Source organism: Dama dama, chromosome 21, assembly GCF_033118175.1.
Source record: "Dama dama isolate Ldn47 chromosome 21, ASM3311817v1, whole genome shotgun sequence".
Lineage (NCBI taxonomy): Eukaryota > Metazoa > Chordata > Mammalia > Artiodactyla > Cervidae > Dama > Dama dama.
Genome location: NC_083701.1, coordinates 74717100 through 74735326, shown reverse-complemented (window position 1 = coordinate 74735326; position 18227 = coordinate 74717100). Strand labels below are relative to the sequence as shown.

At 39.2% G+C, this 18227-nt stretch overlaps 1 protein-coding gene across 1 annotated transcript; it reads left to right on the top strand.

Moving 5' to 3' along the window:
• Positions 1-2185: 2185 nt before the first annotated feature.
• On the top strand, positions 2186-18219 carry LOC133042236 (solute carrier family 7 member 13-like). Its single transcript, XM_061122771.1, has 6 exons — positions 2186-2870; positions 4796-4927; positions 12352-12713; positions 16446-16513; positions 17650-17709; positions 18003-18219. The coding sequence occupies exons 1-6, from the start codon at positions 2186-2188 to the stop codon at positions 18217-18219; spliced, it is 1524 nt and encodes a 507-aa protein (XP_060978754.1).
• The last annotated feature ends 8 nt before the right edge of the window (positions 18220-18227 follow it).

Sequence of the window (18227 nt, the reverse complement as noted above, 5' to 3'; positions counted from 1 at the left end):
AGGCAATGCAAAAGAATGCTCAAACTCCACACAATTGCACTCATCTCACACGCTAGTAAAGTAATGCTCAAATTTCTCCAAGCCAGACTTCAACAATGCGTGAACCGCGAACCTCCAGATGTTCAAGCTGGTTTTAAATAAGGCAGAGGAACCAAAGATCAAATTGCCAACATCTGCTAGATCATTGAAAAACCAAGAGGGTTCCAGAAAAACATTTCTGTTTTATTGACTATGCCAAAGCATTTGTGGATCACAATAAACTCTGGAAAATTCTGAAAGAGATAGGAATACCAGACCACCTGACCTGCCTCTTGAGAAATCTGTATGCAGGTCAGGAAGCAACAGTTAGAACTGGACATGGAACAACAGACTGGTTCCAAATAGGAAAAGGAGTACGTCAAGGCTGTATATTGTCAACCTGCTTACTTAACTTATATGCAGAGTACATCATGAGAAATGTTGAGCTAGATGAAGTGCAAGCTGGAATCAAGATTGCAGGGAGAAATATCAATAACCTCAGATATGCAGATGACACCACCCTTATGCAAAAAGTGAAGAACTAAACAGCCTCTTGATGAAAGTGAAAGAGAAGAGTGAAAAAGTTGGCTTAAAACTCAACATTCAGAAAACTAAGATCATGGCATCTGTTCTCATCATTTCATGGTAAATAGATGGGGAGACAGTGGAAACAGTGACAGAGTTTATTTTGGGGGGCTCCAAAGTCACTGCAGATGGTGACTGCAGCCATGAAATTAAAAGATGCTTACTCCTTGGAAGGAAAGTTATGACCAACCTAAACAGCATATTAAAAAGCAAAGACATTACTTTGCCAACAAAGGTCCATCTAGACGAGGCTATGGTTTTTCCAGTGGTCATGTATGGATGTGAGAGTTGGACTGTGAAGAAAGCTGAGCATTGAAGAATTGATGCTTTTGAACTGTGGTGTTGGAGAAGACTCTTGAAGAGTCCCTTGGACTGCAAGGAGATCCAGTCCATCCTAAAGGAAATCAGTCTTGAATATTCATTGGAAGGACTGATATTGAAGCTGAAACTCCAATACTTCGGCCACCTGATGCGAAGAGCTGACTCATTTGAAAAGACCCTGATGCTGGGAAAGATTGAGGGCAGGAGGAGAAGGGGATGACAGAGAATGAGTTTGTTGGATGGCATCACTGACTCAACAGATGTGTGTTTGGGTAAACTCCGGGAGATGATGATGGACAGGGAGGCCTGGCGTGCTGCAGTCCATGGGGTCACGGAGAGTTGGACACGACTGAGGGACTGAACTGAACTGAACTGAAAGTAACCAAATGACAAAACTAACTTTTATGGATCCCTAAAATATGTTAGGTCGGGCTTCCCAGGTGGCTCAGTGGTAAAGAATAAGCCTGCCCGTGGAGGAGATGCAGGAGATGTGGGTTCGATCCCTGGGTCAGGAAGATCCTCTGAAGGAGGAAGTGGCAACCCACTCCAGTACTCTTGCCTGGAAAATCCCATGGACAGAGGAGCCTGCTGGGCAGCAGTCCAAAGGGCCATACACAACTGGGCAGGCACGCAAACTGTGTTAGGTATAGTACTAGGAGCTCTGTATTAGTATTTGCTTCATCAGTAAATTACCTTATTTAATTCTATTAAAGAAAAAGTAAGATAAGGATTATCAGTCCCATTTTTCAAAAAAAAAAAAAAAAGTGACGTGTATTTTCTAGTAAGTGGCAGGTGTGTGTGTGATTCAAACCAAGATCTGCTAACAAGGGGCAAACTTATGATTCAGACCTTGTATTTTTGTCATTCTTTACAAACTTCCTTATGGTACAAACTTTTAAAGAATTACTTGTTTAAGGATCGAAATGAATGTGGTTACATATCAATAGTGGAAACCTGACCTGGATGTTTTCATCTCTTATTCCCAATTAGCTGTGTCTAACTTGTTTAATTGTGTTTAACTTTTAAAATGTTTAACAGTAAAACATTTTAACCCTAATTTTAAGATCTCATAAACTTTAGTTTAATTAAGTTTACAAGTTAACTTTTTTTTTTTTTTATTAGGCTAAGTGCTGTGGGGAAGTTTATTTGAGGAGGAGAAGAGGAGGGAACCAACACATTTAACTGTAAGAAGATCACAAGTGTCACAGAGTAAACAGTGAATTTATGTTAGCTTTGGACCTTAAGTGTCAGACTTGAGAAAATGAAGATGGGAGAAAGCACTCAGCTTCAGCGGGTAATAGGATATTTCCATGGGACGATTTTTTTATTCAGTATCATCATAGGTGCGGGAATATTTATTGCTCCTAAAGGGGTGTTAAAATACTCTTCACTCAACGTGGGGGTGTCCCTAAGTATCTGGGCTGCTTGTGCTGTGGTGTCTATGCTGGCTGCCCTGAGTCACGCAGAGCTGGGGACCACCTTCCCTAGAAGTGGAGCACAGTATTATTTCCTCAAAAGGTCTCTTGGACCCTTTGTTGCTTTCTTCTACCTCTGGATCAATCTATTCAGTACTCCCGCGGGAATTGCTGCGCGCGGCTTGCTGCTAGCGGGGTACATTACGCAGCCTTTCTATCCTGGGTGTCTTGTTCCAGAGATGCCAAAGAAATGTTTGGCTTTGGCTATCTTGTGGTGCTTGGGAATTCTGAATGCTCGGGGAGTGAAGGAGGTGACGTGGTTTCAGACTGTCAGTACCGCTGTGAAAGTGACAGTTCTCGGCTTCATCTCTGTAACTGGAATCGTGTTGCTGGTGAGAGGAAGAAGGGAGAACCTAGCCAGGTTTGAGAAAGCATTTGATGCTGAAGTTCCGGATGCTTCACAGATTGCCGAAGCCTTCTTACAAGGACTGTATGCATATTCTGGTTGGGGAGTCCTTGTCCGAATAGCAGGTAAAGTTATTATTTTTAAATTATAAAGAGCTCCACCAGGCTATAAACATACAAGGGTTAATCAGCTTAATTCTAAGGAAAAAACACAACGTTGTTTCACTCTGACGTGTGTCTCTCTTCTGTCAGGTGGGTGGAAATGCATTAAACTCTCTACAAATGTGGTTTTCTAACTTTGGAAGGCAAAATATTTTCTAGGTGTTTACAAATTAAAACAAGTAAGTGTAGAACTGATACAGCTTAAGGACTCAACAACAATTGCATTTTTTTTTTTTTTACTGAACAAATATTTTAATAGCAAAAGCTCATCAGAGAAAAATTTAAATACAGAAATTATAAATTAAAATAAAGATTACCAATTATCTTGTATATACACACTTGCAGGGGTCACACTTGTACATATACTCATCATTTATTTTACTTAAAGCACATAGTGAGAATTCATAAACATTATTAAATATAAATGCCTTTAAATGAATACACAATATTCTATCATATGCAATTTGACCATTTTTCAAGCATCTCCCATTGTTGGTTACCAGAATTTTTTCTAGTTTTTCACTTTAAAATTTTATAGTTATTGTTCCAGTCAGCATCCTTTTATATAAATCTTTGTGGATCTCTCATTGTTTTATTAGGAAAAAAGTCTTGAAAAATCTTAGTAAAATTACTAAGTGAACCATACAAATATTCAGAAATGTCTTGAGAAATATTGCCAAAATGCATCCCAGAAAGGCTTTACAAATGTCTATTAGTGTGAATTAAAGTGATGACACCTGAAATCATCAAACCTTTTTCACTCTTTAGTCACTTAAAGTTGTGAAAATAAAATTTCAGAACTCATTTTTTCTTCAATTTCTAGTGAGAGGGCAGAGTTTTGCAAATGTTAATGACCAATTTCTTCCTTGTAGGACAGGTAAATGGCTATCTTTGTTTGTTTTCATTAATCTGTCTGTCAAGTCTTAGCTGCGACCTGCAGGATCTTTTGTGGTGCGTGGGCGCTCTAGTTGCGCATGTGGGCTCAGTAGCTCAGGCATGTGGACGTAGTTGCCCTGCAGCACGTGGGATCTTAGTTCCCTGGCAAGGATCAAACCCATGTCTCCTGCATTTCCAGGTGGATTCTTAACCATTTAGACCACCAGTGAAGTCCCTGTTGTTTGGCTTCTTTTTTCATTTTGTTCATAAGATTTTAAAAATTTCAGTCTTAAAGACTAGAAGTTTAATACCTACAAGTATTAAACTATCTATCTTTTAACTTTTCATTATCTCCATACTTGAAAACTCTTTCCCCATCTCAAGGTTTAGATAAATATGTATCTGAGCTTTTTTTCTTTAAATCTTTATGGTCTTTAAATTTTTCTTTTTAATACATGTGAGTTATTTTGAGGGAGTTGCATACTGTAAGTTAAAAATTTTTCCAAGTGGTTAAACATCTGTGTCAAACTGGTGTTGGCAATATACAGTCAAGTTTAATCTAAGATTTAGCTAGTCTAGAAACTTAACCCAAGGAGTGAAAAGAGCAGGAGAATCTACCCTAATGTCCTAGACTGTCGTAACCAGATTAACAGATGAGCTATTCCAACCCTTCATTATCACAAACTTTTACTTCTATAGTGTGAGCCGTAAGGTAAGGGAATATTTGCTCCAGTCCTCCTGGCCTAGAATCCAGGTTTTCTGAGTTGTTTTCTTATCCAAAAAGCTTATGTTGGGCACATCAAAGAAACAAGAGTAAAACCCAGAATTCAGCAAAATTCCATTGCGGCTAAAGTTAATACTTTGTCTAAACTTGGTAAATAAGCATTCAACCAAATGAACTCTTGCTGTGTGTAGTCGTGTCTACTTCTTTTAGTTATTGTATGTTATAATGAACCTACTTCCAAAGATGATCTGATTAGTCATTTTTTCTGAGTGGCACTTTTTTTTTGCAGGAGAGCTGAAAAACCCTGGTGAGAATATCCCCAAATGTGTGGTCACTGCACTTACCCTCGTGGCACTGATCTACTTACTGGTTAACGTCTCCTACCTAGCCGTCCTGACCCCGAAGGAAATCGTGTCCTCAGGTATGGTTGCAAGAACCAGAAGGAAGATGCTCTATTTCATTGTCCTAAATAAAGGGAGTTTCGAGTATACAGTGGATCTTTTTGCAGACTTTAAAAGAATTATGCTAATCTGGTTCATGTTTTGGGTTATTTATTTAACTATTTATGTAAAGGTAGACATTCAAAAGGTCAAGCAATTTCTTTAGAGCATATAGTAAAAGGTAAGGTCTAGCAGCCAAAAATACGGAAAACACCAAGAAACGTAAAAGGAAAAAAAAGCAGGACACAATAGATAGAATAGAATAGAAAATATGAGAATACTTATCAAAGTCTCTTATGATATACTTCATAAGGAGCAGGTGGGCACTCTGGGTCAGCATTTGCCTCCAGGAAATACAACTCATACATTTTGTCTTCAGACATATCCCCAAAATCTATACAGAGTTTGAGTACTTAACCTTTCCTATTAGTGAAGTGGACATGAATCATGTTATGTGTGTGTGTGTGTGTGTGTGTGTGTGTGTGTATCTATAGAGAGAGAGAGAATTTCAGTTTACCATAAAAATTATTCAGATTTTCAGAAATTACTGCCTTATGGTAAAGAAACTGGTTTTTTGATCTAAAAATAGACAAATTGAAAGAAGCTGATTTCTCAATTGAACTTAATATATCTATATAACTATATTAATAAAGTAAATATTTTTTAAACTTTACACTTTCAGTTATCAGAAAAATAAAAGAAAATCAGTAATAGCTTTCCCTGAAAAGAAAAATTAGGCTTATCTTACATCCAAGCTTGACGCTCCTCAGTTATCTCAACTCTAAATGACACTACTTACAATATCCAAGACATGCATGCAACCTAGGTGTCCATCAACAGATGAATGGGTAAAGAAGAAGTAGTAAATAGATGGATAAATAGACACTGTGTGTGTGTGCTCAGTCAAGTCTGACTCTCTGTGAACCCATGGACTGTAGCCCCCAGGTTCCTCTGTCCACGGACTTGTCCAGGCAAGGATACTGCCATTTCTAACACCAGGGGATCTTCTCAACCCAGGGATCGAACTCGTGTGTCTTCTGCCTCCTGCATCGGCAGGCAGCTTTTACCACTGTGCCACCTGAGAAGCCCCAGACAGACACTATGCAGCCATAAAACAGAATGAAATATTGTCATTTGCAGTAACATGAATAGACGTGAGATTATCATACTGAGTAAAGTTAGTCAGACACAGAAAGACAAATATTATATGATATCACTTATTTGTGGAATCTAAAAAAACACACAAATGAATTTATTTTATGAAACAGATAATAAACTCACAGGCATAGAAAACAAATAATGGTTACCAAAGGGGAAAGGGAGAAGGAATAAATTAGGAGTATGGTGTTAACAGATACTCACCACTACACATAAAATAGATAGGATTTACTGTATAGCTTAGGGAATGATATTCAATATAATAACCTATAATGGAAAAGAATCTGGAAAATATATATATATAACTGAATCACTTTGCTGGACATCAAAAAAGTAACACAGTATTCTAAATCAACTATACTGCAATTTTTTAAAAATGTAAAAAAGTAAAATGAGAGTATATTATTTGTTCATTTCCCACATTAGTAGTAATAATGAATGTGAAAATGTGTGTGAAGTTACTCTAACAAAAACTGAAAGAATTCATTGCTAGCAGACTTACTGAAGGAAATTCTTCAGACTGAAAGAAAGTAATGTGAATCAAAGGGAAGGAAGAAAGAAAACCAGAAATATTAAATATATGGGTAAATATAAAAGACTCCATATGTGTATACACACATTTTTTGAATTCTTTAAAAATACCTTAGATTATTTAAGGTAATAACTCTGAAACTTAAGTGTAGAGTTTATTAAATATATAAATATAACCTATATGACAATAATAGTACAAAGAAAAGAGAAGGAAATGAGCTATAGTAGCAAAGTTGTCATAGTTTACTGAAATTAACTGGAAATTGACTTTGATGACTTTAAAGGTGGATGCTGTAATTACCAGACCAACTAACTAAGAAAATAACTGAACAAATCAACAGAGGAATTAAATGGCACATTAAGAATATCTCTTTAAGGAATTCCTGAGCAGCCCAGTGGTTAGGCACTTTCACTGCCAGGACCCAGGTTAGATTCCTGGTTAAGGAACTAAGATCCTACAAGCCATACGGCAGAGAAAAAAAAAAAAAAAATCTATTTAACAATAAAGGAAAAATAGAAGAACAAAAATACATAAGACATAAAAAACAAATAGCAAAGTGACATAGGTATATACAATATCAATAATATTAAATGAGAATATGCAAACACAATAAGAAGGCAGAGATTGTCACACTGGATAAAATTATCAATCCAATTATATGCTGTCTATATGAGACACACTTTAGATTCAAAACACAATCAAGTATAAAGTAAAAGAATGGAAAAGTTTATCATGCAAACATTAACTGTAAGAAAGCTAGAATATAATATTATTCAGACAAAATAAAGACTAAAAGATTACTAGAGACAAAGAAAGGTATTTTGTAATGATATTAATAAAAGGATCAATGCATGAAGAAGATATAACAATTATAAATGTATACACCTCTAAATAACACAGCCCCAGAATACATGAAACCATACTAATGTAACTGAAAGGAGAAATAGATGATTCAGCAACTATAGTTGCAGATGTCCATACATCACTCAATAACTAGATGGAAAGGATATAGAAGATCTGCACATCACTATCAATCAAACTAATCTAATTGACATTTATAGAACACTCCACCAAACAGAAGCAGAATATTTATTTATTTCAAGCACTTATGGGACATTCCCTAGGATAGACATAATGTCAGCATATAAAACAAGTCTCCAAAAATTTAATATTTCTATCATACGAAACACTTCCTTCAACAGCAATAGATGCACAATACAAACCAACAACAGAATGTAACTTGAGAAATCGCACATATTTTAAAATTAAACAACACACTTCTAAACAACCCATGGGTCAAGGAAGAAATCACAAGACTCTCAACAACTATGAGAAGTCTGAGATTTAACCCCTCGTAAGGGAGTCAGGCACAGTTTCATAGGTGTTGGCAATGGAGACAAAGACAATTTATTTTTCATATAATAGCAGTAGCTAGAATGTCATTTATGCTGTCCCCCAAACCCTGATTCCCAAAAGACAAAGCAAGGAAGGCCAAGTGATATCTCCACATAACAGTAGAAGATCCTCAAGCTTAGGGAATCTAAATCTTTTACAAGTCTTCCTTCAGAAGACAGGTCCCAGGAATGGCTCTAAAAGACAAAAGATCATTATTGTCCTTCTATCCCTATATTTTTCAGTCTAAATATTCCCTTCTAGAAGGCCACAATTGCCGCTATAAGAGGACTTAGCAAAGAGTGTACTCAGTCAAGTGGTTATTATCTGTATAATCTATGATCACATCAGTCCAAAAAGAGGATCCAGGTGTGTGAACCAAAACTGATTTTTGAATCCTCTTGGCTTCTTTATGGTCAGGTTGCTGCCCAGAGGCTATACCAACCAGGTAGATTGGGGTTGCTATGTGAGGAAAAGAAGAAGCATAACATCCAGCTATGATCAGGAAAGCGTCCTGAGTTTCCAAAATAGGACTATATAACTACCTATGCTACTCTCCCTGACCATCACTCAGGAAGCAGCCAAGAGTAGGTGATCACTCTCTGAGAGTGAAAGCGTTAGTCACTTGGTCGTGTCCGACTCTTTGTGACCCCACACACTGTAGCCCACCAGGCTCCTCTGTCCATGGGATTCTGCAGGCAAGAACACTGCAGTGGGTTGCCATTTCCTTCTCCAGGGGATCTTCCCAACTCAGGGATCAAGCCCGGGTCTCTTGCATTGTATGTAGACTCTTCACTGTCTGATCCACCAGGGAAGATCACTCTTCCCTGAATAAACACTCAGGGTTTATTCAGTGACCAAACTACCTGACCAAGAAGCGTAGACCAGAAGAATGTGAGGGAGGTAGAGTCAGAAATATTTCTGGGTTGACTTTTGAGGAAGCCATCCAAACATTAAACAATATCAGATGCATTCAAACGGTGTATACGAAAGATACATTGAATACCTTTGCCTTCAGCACGTTGATGTGCTTCTGTGATGTCAGCTGTCACATTTTGAATGGCCAAACACGTAACAAAGATTAGTTTCAAGGGCCACAGTGGTGTGGCCACAGAGGGCTGATCAAATTGGAGCAGCAATACTGCAACCTGGAAAAGCGCCAACAGCTATGCGCTATCGTCCCAAGAGAGGGTCAAAGGTGCAACGCAGTCAATTTGCCAGAAGTGAGCAAGGACAAAATCTTGTGTAAATGGCCTCCTTCACTGTGAACAAATGGTCAAATCTTGACAGAAGTCACAGTGTGACATTTGGTGTTAGCCTTTGTAGCAAAAATATGGAGTCCTTTTTCTTATGTCCAATATATAATAGTCAGTGTTGCCATATCTAGAAAGATGGATTCAGACATTCAGTCATGGCAATCTGAATAGTTCAGTATCAATCAGCAGTTTTATTCCAATTATTCTCATCAGAGAATGGGCTCCATGGACAGAACTTAAGGTTATTCTCATAGCTCTGGCCAATTCCCCCCCTTGATGAACCATGCTTATATTTCTAATGACATGAACTATTATCAGAGGCCTGGGTGTTTGGTCTGTCACTTGGAAAACCACAGACTGGCAGACTAAAGACACCCCTCTCCGGGGCCATAAACTATAGAAAGAAATCAAGGCTGCTGATTGAATAATCTGCTTTTGATCACCAGTTCCCGAGCAGAATATCCTGTCTGTAGAACATTCTGCAAGCTGGTGCTGATGCTCGCAGCCACAGCAGCCTGGCAGGCATCACAGGGCTTCAGTTCAGCTAACCCGTCGGTGGACCGTGACCCGATATTTACAGGGGCCCTTGTGAACAGAGGGCCCTGCTGAACCAGCAGCTCTGCTGCAGTCAGCAAACTGGCATGTAATTTGCAATTTTTCATGCAAAACCAAGAGGCCACTGGGCCAGGCGAGCTGTGTTCTTGAATATACCATTTCCACTTGATAAGAGAGATTTGGGGGGCTCTTCATACCTTTTCAATAATTGAATTCAATTTGATTCATCCCCAAATGAGACTATCAGGCTGGAAAATCATAAGGCCTCCATGAGTGAGGTGTTCAGTTTTACAATATCCCAGTGCTACTTGGTAAGCTAGTATTATTTTTTTGAAAAGGAAATTACCAGATAGTTGTATCAAGGAGGAAACAAGTAAAAAGCCTCAAGGGGCACCTCCAGCTATAAGGTGCCTCTCTTTGCCGGAAAATGCAGTAGAAAAGGGGCTTCCCTGGAGGCTTAGACAGTAAAGAATCTGCCTGCAATGCAGAAGAGCATCATCAGTCACAGAGACTTCCAAGTCAAAGCAGCAGTTATGGTTGTGGATCCCGACTGGTAGAGAGGGTGCCAGAGTTTACTGGACAGCTTTCAGTACAGTCTGTTGATTTGATCCTCCAGTTAAAGGACATTGATCTGTGAATTAGCTGATATGGAAGACTAGGTAGAATCCCAAGTGAGACACATGCTAACTATAACACACAAAGAATTCTTAAGGTGCTGAGTCTTCTTTTACTGGTAGGGAACCAGAGACAATTTTTTTTGACTACCAGAGGTACTAAGTGTTGCAAATTTACATACATGTTTCCAAGAAAACTTACTTGGTAAGCAGTACCCTAAATTTTATTGGTGTTCAACAGCCTGTTGGTAGAAGTTTAATAATACCAATTCAGATCTTTTTAGACTGAGGCTTTTAACTTGTCAACCAACCGATCACGAAGAAGATAGTGTACATTTTGGATCTCAGGTGGCAGAGGCACTCTTGAAAAATCCTGAAGACCAGCTGGTGGCAAATAGCAGGGGAGTTTAGGAATCCCTAGTGGAGTGCTGTGAAAGCCTATTGCAGGCCTTGAATGTGAATTAGTCTTGGTCTTCAGGGGCAAGTGAGACAGAAAAGAAGTGCTGGCAATGTTTGAGACAGGATATCAACTGGCATCAATCTATACAATGTCTCCATTACAGTCCCAGTGTCTGGAACAACCACAACTGGGGCTTGAGGACAAGTGATCACTTAGTAACAATCCCCTGTAAACCTCCAGCTCCCAGTAGCTTTTGTCACTGGGCACATCATAGTTAGATTGAGATATTGCATCTTTTACCACCACCATCGCTGCCTCGAAGTTTTCCATCAGGTCTATGATCTTTCTCCCACTGAGACTCGACATTGTTTTTTGAACCACACAAGGAAGGAGAAAGGAGAGGGGTTTCGGAGGAACTCACATGTCCCATTATACTCTACACACACCTCTTCCTAAAATAGCAATACCAACAAATAGCCAACAGTGGAAGCCATGAAACTATAACACTTTGAGTGGACCCAAAGGGCTTTATTCACAAAGGAACCTCTGTGGGTAGAGGGCTTCCCTTCCGCACTGTGAGTTCAACCCAGATCCCCTTAGCTGAAGGGCTTGTTGGTGACTTGGGAACCCATATCTAAGAACCGTCATAAAGTTTCCCAGCCTACTCGGATGGGTATAGCCTTCAGGGTAGGGAGACCTCAGTCAACCCCTAGTCATCTTTCTCCTCAACCAGAGGTTGGGGAGCAAAAGGGAAGAGGCCGTGGAAAAGAGAGTGCTATGTGCCACTGAGTACTTTTTATTACTCCTCAGTTAACAGAACTGCCTCCAGAAGACATAAAATATCTGAATAAATCTATATTTTTTTAAAAAATTGAGTTAATAATCTAAAATCGCCCCACAAATCAAATCCCAGACCCTAGTAGCTTCACTGATGAATTGCATCAAACATTTAAGAAAGAAACAATACCACTCCTAAACAATCTCTTCCAGAAAATGGAAGAGGGGACACATCCAAACTTATTTTATGGAACCAGTATTTCTATGATACCAAAGCCAGAATAATTATTTACACAAAGAAAGAAATTACATACACATGTTACATCCAACATGTATTGTTCCGTGAAGTACAATGTCACACAGTTCTTAAAAACACCGGTAAATCGAGTCCAGCAACACATAAAAAGGAGCATACACCAGGAACAAGTGAGATTTATCATTGGTTGGTTTAGCATCCCAAAAGCAATTAATATTTTACTAAGTTAATTTCATAACAGACAAAAATCACATTATAATATTAAGAGAGTCACAAAATGCTTTTGACAAAATCTGAGACTCATTTGTGACTTTTAGAAAACGTTGGCAGTTTCAACCTACTACTTACACCAGTCCTGTGTCTTTGCTGAGATGATAATTTAATACTTTCTAAGCCAACTAAAAATATTATGCAGTATGAATTTTACATCAGCATGTAATTAGTGGCTTCTCTACTCTCTTGCAGATGCTGTTGCTGTTACTTGGATGGATAGAGTAATCCCTTCCATGCAATGGGCCGTTTCACTTGGCGTTTCTTCCTCAATAGTTAGCTCCCTCAACTGCAGTGTATTTTCAACATCAAGGTTATGGTACATGGCAAGCCAGGAGGGTCAGCTACCTTTGATCCTCTCAACGTTGAATATTCACTCTTGTCCAGTTGCAGCTGTGATTCAGATGCTCATCTTTGCCTCCATCTTAATTATTCCCTCAGACTTAATCCTTTTAATAAATTATGTGGGATTCACAGACTGGATTCAGCTTGGGCTAATGATGATGGGCTTGCTTAAACTGAGATTCCAGGAGCCCAACCTACCCAGACCTTACAAGGTAAGTCAAACCAGGGGGAGGGAAAAAAAAAAATCCTATATCTTTTTAAAGAGCATTTTGTACTTTTAATGCTTTTTCCTTATATCTACATGAAAAATCTTTCTAACCCACTGTGACCCCATTTTAGGAACATTTGAGAACAGATTTTATATTTAGGATATTCTACTGTATTACAGCTAGTGACACTTGAGTCAAGAAGGACCATATGTGAGATGCATAAGGTCTGTATTCCGTCTCAGTGTGTGAGACTGAGCAGTGTCCAGGGCCGAGGATTATTTGAGCAAACTCTTAATGGCACTACCTTAGATTACCTTGTAGGCTTGCCTAGGGCTTTCCAGGCTTATCACTTTAAATATCTATGGATGTATAAGTCTCCAGCTTTAACTGGCCAACACAGAAGAACTACACTCTAGGTATCTGTGAAGTCGTATGATCACAAACTCATTCGTCTTTTAAAATCTCACCTCAGAGACAGAGTATCTATGAAAGACTGACTGAGGGATACGTTCTCTGTTGATGCCTCAACCCACCAAAACCTCGGTCTACCATTAACTGCATTTGAAATGTTTCATATAAGCTTATGGAAAATTTTTTTCTTCTAATTGTCTACTATAACCCATCCATCTATATTGTGGATTTAATCAATATTCTGTTTAACCAAACAACCCCCAGCAACTCATTCCTGTACTCACTGCAAAGAGAGTAAGTGGTTTATTTTTACATTATGCTACTCTCTCTATTAGAGCCCCAAAGAAAGTTACTTCTAATATTTATATCAGAAATACTTGGGTTTCTATGCAGATTATTTAGTTTTCTTTACAGATCCTGATACCAAAAATCAGCCTGTATACACTGGTAACAAAGAGAATCTTGGAGACAGAGTTTGGGTGAAGTAGAAAAGAAGAGCTGCATTGCCTTGTCAGGCAAAGGGGGCCACAGTGGGCTAACTCCCTCACGACTGTGTCCCAACCCGACATCAGGAGACCTGTGAGGAGTCTTCTAGTCAGGGGGCAGGGTTGCTGAGAAGGGTCAGGGGGCCTGCAGGGCCTGCCTTCCTTCAATCCAAATATCCTCTGACACCTGGGGGTTTCGTGATGACTTTCTCTCTAAGACCCTCTCTCTGGAATGAAGGCTGCTTCATCAGGCAGTTAAAAATCTTCCATCTGGTGGTGGTTTTAGTTCTTCAGAGGAGCTCAAAGATACTGCTATGCGTATCCCCTGAGGGGAAGCCGCCCCGCCCGGCGCCGCCCTCCCGCATCCCGACAGTCTCTCCCGTGTCTCTGCATCCCCGCTCCTCTCTGACTAAGGACTGTTTGAACTGTCCTTTGGAACTCAGGGAGGGTCATGGAGGCTGAATGAAGCCTGTTTCCTACAAATAAGAAATGGGGGACACAGAAAGGCTTTTGTACCCAGGAGTCCACAGGGTTCTCCTGCTCAGCTTCAGTACTTAGACTGTAAGCTGTTGCTTCCCTTTTCATGTAGGCTGCTAGAACGCGCCAAGCTAAGTTAGCGGTCAGTCACTTGGTCAGCTTATGGCATGCATGTCTTGCTATATCACCTTTTATTGTTAGGCCTATAAGTCATTTTTAAAGGGGGTAGGTTTCAAATAATCGTTGTTTTATCAATGAATCATATTCTAAATAAATCAAGGGGCCTTTTTTATTATGGACCTTGTATAAGGTAAAAGGATGTAGCAGAATACCGGCAGAAATACCTCAGCAGTATACAAAGTTGTGGGGTCAAGTAGAAGGTTAAAAAAGAAAATCAACACAGTTTCATAATTTAGACTTTTAAAGTCTACTGTGAAAAAGAATAACTTTTGGGTTTCTTGTATAAATTCAGATTCCTAGACATCACCCCTGGGGATTCTAATGCTTAGGGTGAGGACCAGAAATCCACATTTCAAGATTGAAAAGAAGGAAAGATAATGATAATCTTGCATCTGAGTCACTTAATGATCTAATAAATACTGAAGCAACTACTAAGGAACCACTATGTGGAAGACACTAGTCTAAACACTTTAAAGATAGATGGATAAATTGCCCATTAATAATGCATCGATAACTTCCTAGTCTGATAGGAGAGAGAAGAGTTACACAAAATACAGTAATAGGCAAGAATCAACAGCATTTAACTAAGCATTTTACTGTTTGCAATTACCACTCTTTAATTATGTATAAATGTGCATGCTTGTGTATTCTTTAATTATCCAAATTAAGATACACAAATTTGAAAGGTATATATTGTTAAGATCCATATTAAGGAAAAAGTGAACATCAGAGAAAATGAATCCAAACCTGTGGTCCTTTTACGATATAAACGTTCCCCAAAGGAATTATATATAGGTTCCATTCAGTTCAGTCACTCAGTTGTGTCCAACTCTTTGGGACCCCAGGGACTGCAGTGTGCCAGGCCTCCCTGTCCATCACCAACTCCTGGAGTTTACTCAAACTCATGTCATGAGTTACTCAAACTCATTGAGTCGGTGATGTATTCCAACAATCTCATCCTCTGTTGTCCCCTTCTCCTTCTGCCTTCAATCTTTCCCAACATCAGGGTCTTTTCCAGTGAGTCAGTTCTTTGCATGAGGTGGCCTGTCTGTAGAATATTCTGCATATTCTGTATTGGAGTTTCAGCTTCAGCATCAGTCCTTCCAATGAATATTCAGGATGATTTCCTTTAGGATGGACTGGTTGCATCTCCTTGCAGTCCAAGGGACTCTCAAGAGTCTTCTCCAACACCACAGTTCTTCCGTGCTCAGCTTTCTTATAGTCCAACTCCCACATCCATACATGACTACTGAAAAACCATAACTTTGACTAGACAGACCTTTGTTGGCAAAGTGATGTCTCTGCTTTTTAATATGCTGTCTAGGTTGGTCATAACTTTACTTCCAGGGAGCAAGAGTCTTTTAATTTCATGGCTGCAGTCACCATCTGCAGTGATTCTGGAGCCCCCAAAAATGAAGTCTGTCATATTAGGTTATATGTAGGTTGTATATTATGTCATTATGATTGAGGTACAAAAAATATTAATTTTTATATTGCTTAAAAATAAAAAGTTCAAAAAAATTTATAATGAAAAAATGCTTTATGGTAATAGTATGGAATGTTTCTGAGGGTCGTTATTCAAGAGATCAGAATGGGACTTCCCTGGTGGTCCAGTAGTTAAGAATCTGTCTGCCAATGCAGAGGACACAGGTTGGATACCTGGTCCAGGAAGATTCCATATGCCACAAGGCAACTAAGCCTGTGTGCTAGAGCCCACGAGCTGTAACACTAAGCCTGTGTGCCAAAACTGCCTGAAACCTGTGTGCCCTGCAATGAGAGAAGTCTCCACAATAAGAAGCCCACACACTGCAACTAGAGAGCAGCCCCTATTCGCCAGAACTAGAAAAATCTTGCATGCAGCGACGAAGACCCACACGGCCAAAATAAATAAAGAGAGCTAAATGGACAAGTGGCACGCACTTATGAAAAAAATCAAAGGGAGAGGAAAATGGTGAAACTATTAGGAAAAAGCTTTCACTTCTGCTACTTCACACTCTGAGGAGATTCCCAGCAGATTGTTTTCTCTTATATAAAACTAAGGAAGACCTGGTAGGTAAATATTTTTTTATCAATGAAACCAACTTCCTCCATATTAAACAAATGTTTGTATATAAAATATTTCACATTATTATTTGTAATCACTTCCAAGTCCACTCTAACACAAATTTATGTTTGTCCTCAGGTACGCTTGCCATTTGTATTTGGAACCATGGCCATGTCTTTGTTCTTGGTTTTGACACCCATCATCAAGTCTCCTCAGATGTACCATATCTATGTTATTCTTTTTATCTTCAGTGGACTTTTATTTTATTTGCCTTTTGTGCATTTTAATTTGGGTTCTACATACTTCAACAAGATAACTTGCTTTTTACAGTTACTACTAAATGTTTCACCTACTGATGACATTGATGAATATATTTCAATAGGAGAAAATGTACAGAAAAATTCACCTGCAACTGCAACCAAAAAAGAATAAATAAATTATGCATATTTGGCAAACTATTGACTTATTAAAAGTATCTTTCCCTTTCAACTAGAATATTCCTAATACATATACATACTCCTTATGCATATGTATACACATGCCACATATGTAACACCCAACCAGCACAAAATACTTAATGTCCAGAACTTTAACACTTTAACTCTTGTTGTTTGTAAACGAAACCTTACTTCTCCAATAAATCATGCCGATTCCCAATTTCCCAAGAGTGTAGTAGATGTCCCTCTTTGTGCACTAATGCTTCTGAGTTTATTATTAATATGTCAGAGTCCACACCCTTTTTTAATTGTCTACTTACTTTTTCCCTAAAGACAGTGAGCGCCCTAAAGCTAGGGATTACTCCTTAGCCATTTAAAAATTTTTAACTACATTTCATTTGTTTAAATTTGTATACTCTCTCCCTAAGACAGTGTGTGCATAAAAATAGACAGCCTATAAAATAAATATCTGAATGCACAGGCAAGTGAGTGAGTAAGTGAATGGACTGTCAGGACACATCCTTGTAGAGGGCATCTCCCTTGATCACTTGTCTCAGTTTGGGTTCTTGGCAGCACCTCAGAAGTATTCCATTAATGATTATAGCTCTACATTTCGGCATGACTGAGGCTGGAGCGCTATATAGAGACAGTACCAAAGAAGAGTTTAACTAGTTCTTATCAAATATTTATTCTCTTTCACCTCTTACCTGACTTCTCTGAAACTGCTTTTGTCAATATGACCCTACCAGTGTCAACATAAATGTATCCATTTGTATTTATCACAATGGTCTCTGGGGACCTGACATCACTATTCTAAACATAACTGCAAACCATTTTTAGTGATAGTATTGAAAGGATTCATACAAAATGAAAATGAAATCCTAGAGAGGGCAAATAGGTAACAGAGAACCTAAGCTGAGAAAAAAAAAAAAAAACAACCTGTGGGTAATTGAGGACAAAACTAGGTATAGCATATATACTCACTTACGACCCAGTGGACACTTAATAAGACAGAGCCCTCTCTTCCATTCAAATTTTGTCTCAATGAGGTTTTTGACAAAATGTGTCTGGCAAAGAAACTCACACATGGTAGGTGTCTGAACGGTGTGTAGTCTATAATCTGTTTGAAAGTTGATTCAAATGTTCTAGAATATAGGCCTTTGAGTTTAAAATTTGACATTTTAAATAGCTAGCGAGTCTGGTTTGTAGGACGCAGGTCAGAGGAAAACCTTGCAGACTCACGATAACTCGCAGGCAGGAGGCTGGCGGACTGCGGGCGGCCACGCGCACTCCGGAGAGCCAGCAAGGCGCGCCTGGCTGCCAGGAGAAGCGGGCTGGAGGCGCGGAGGGCCCCGCTCTGGGAGACTCCTGACGGCCTCCGCCTGGCCTTCCACAGGGAGGCTGCGAGCGAGCAGAGCCGCCTGTGTAGAAGGACTCTGAGCTTAGCAGTTAAGGCGTCGGTCCAGCAGGCATGAGCAAATGC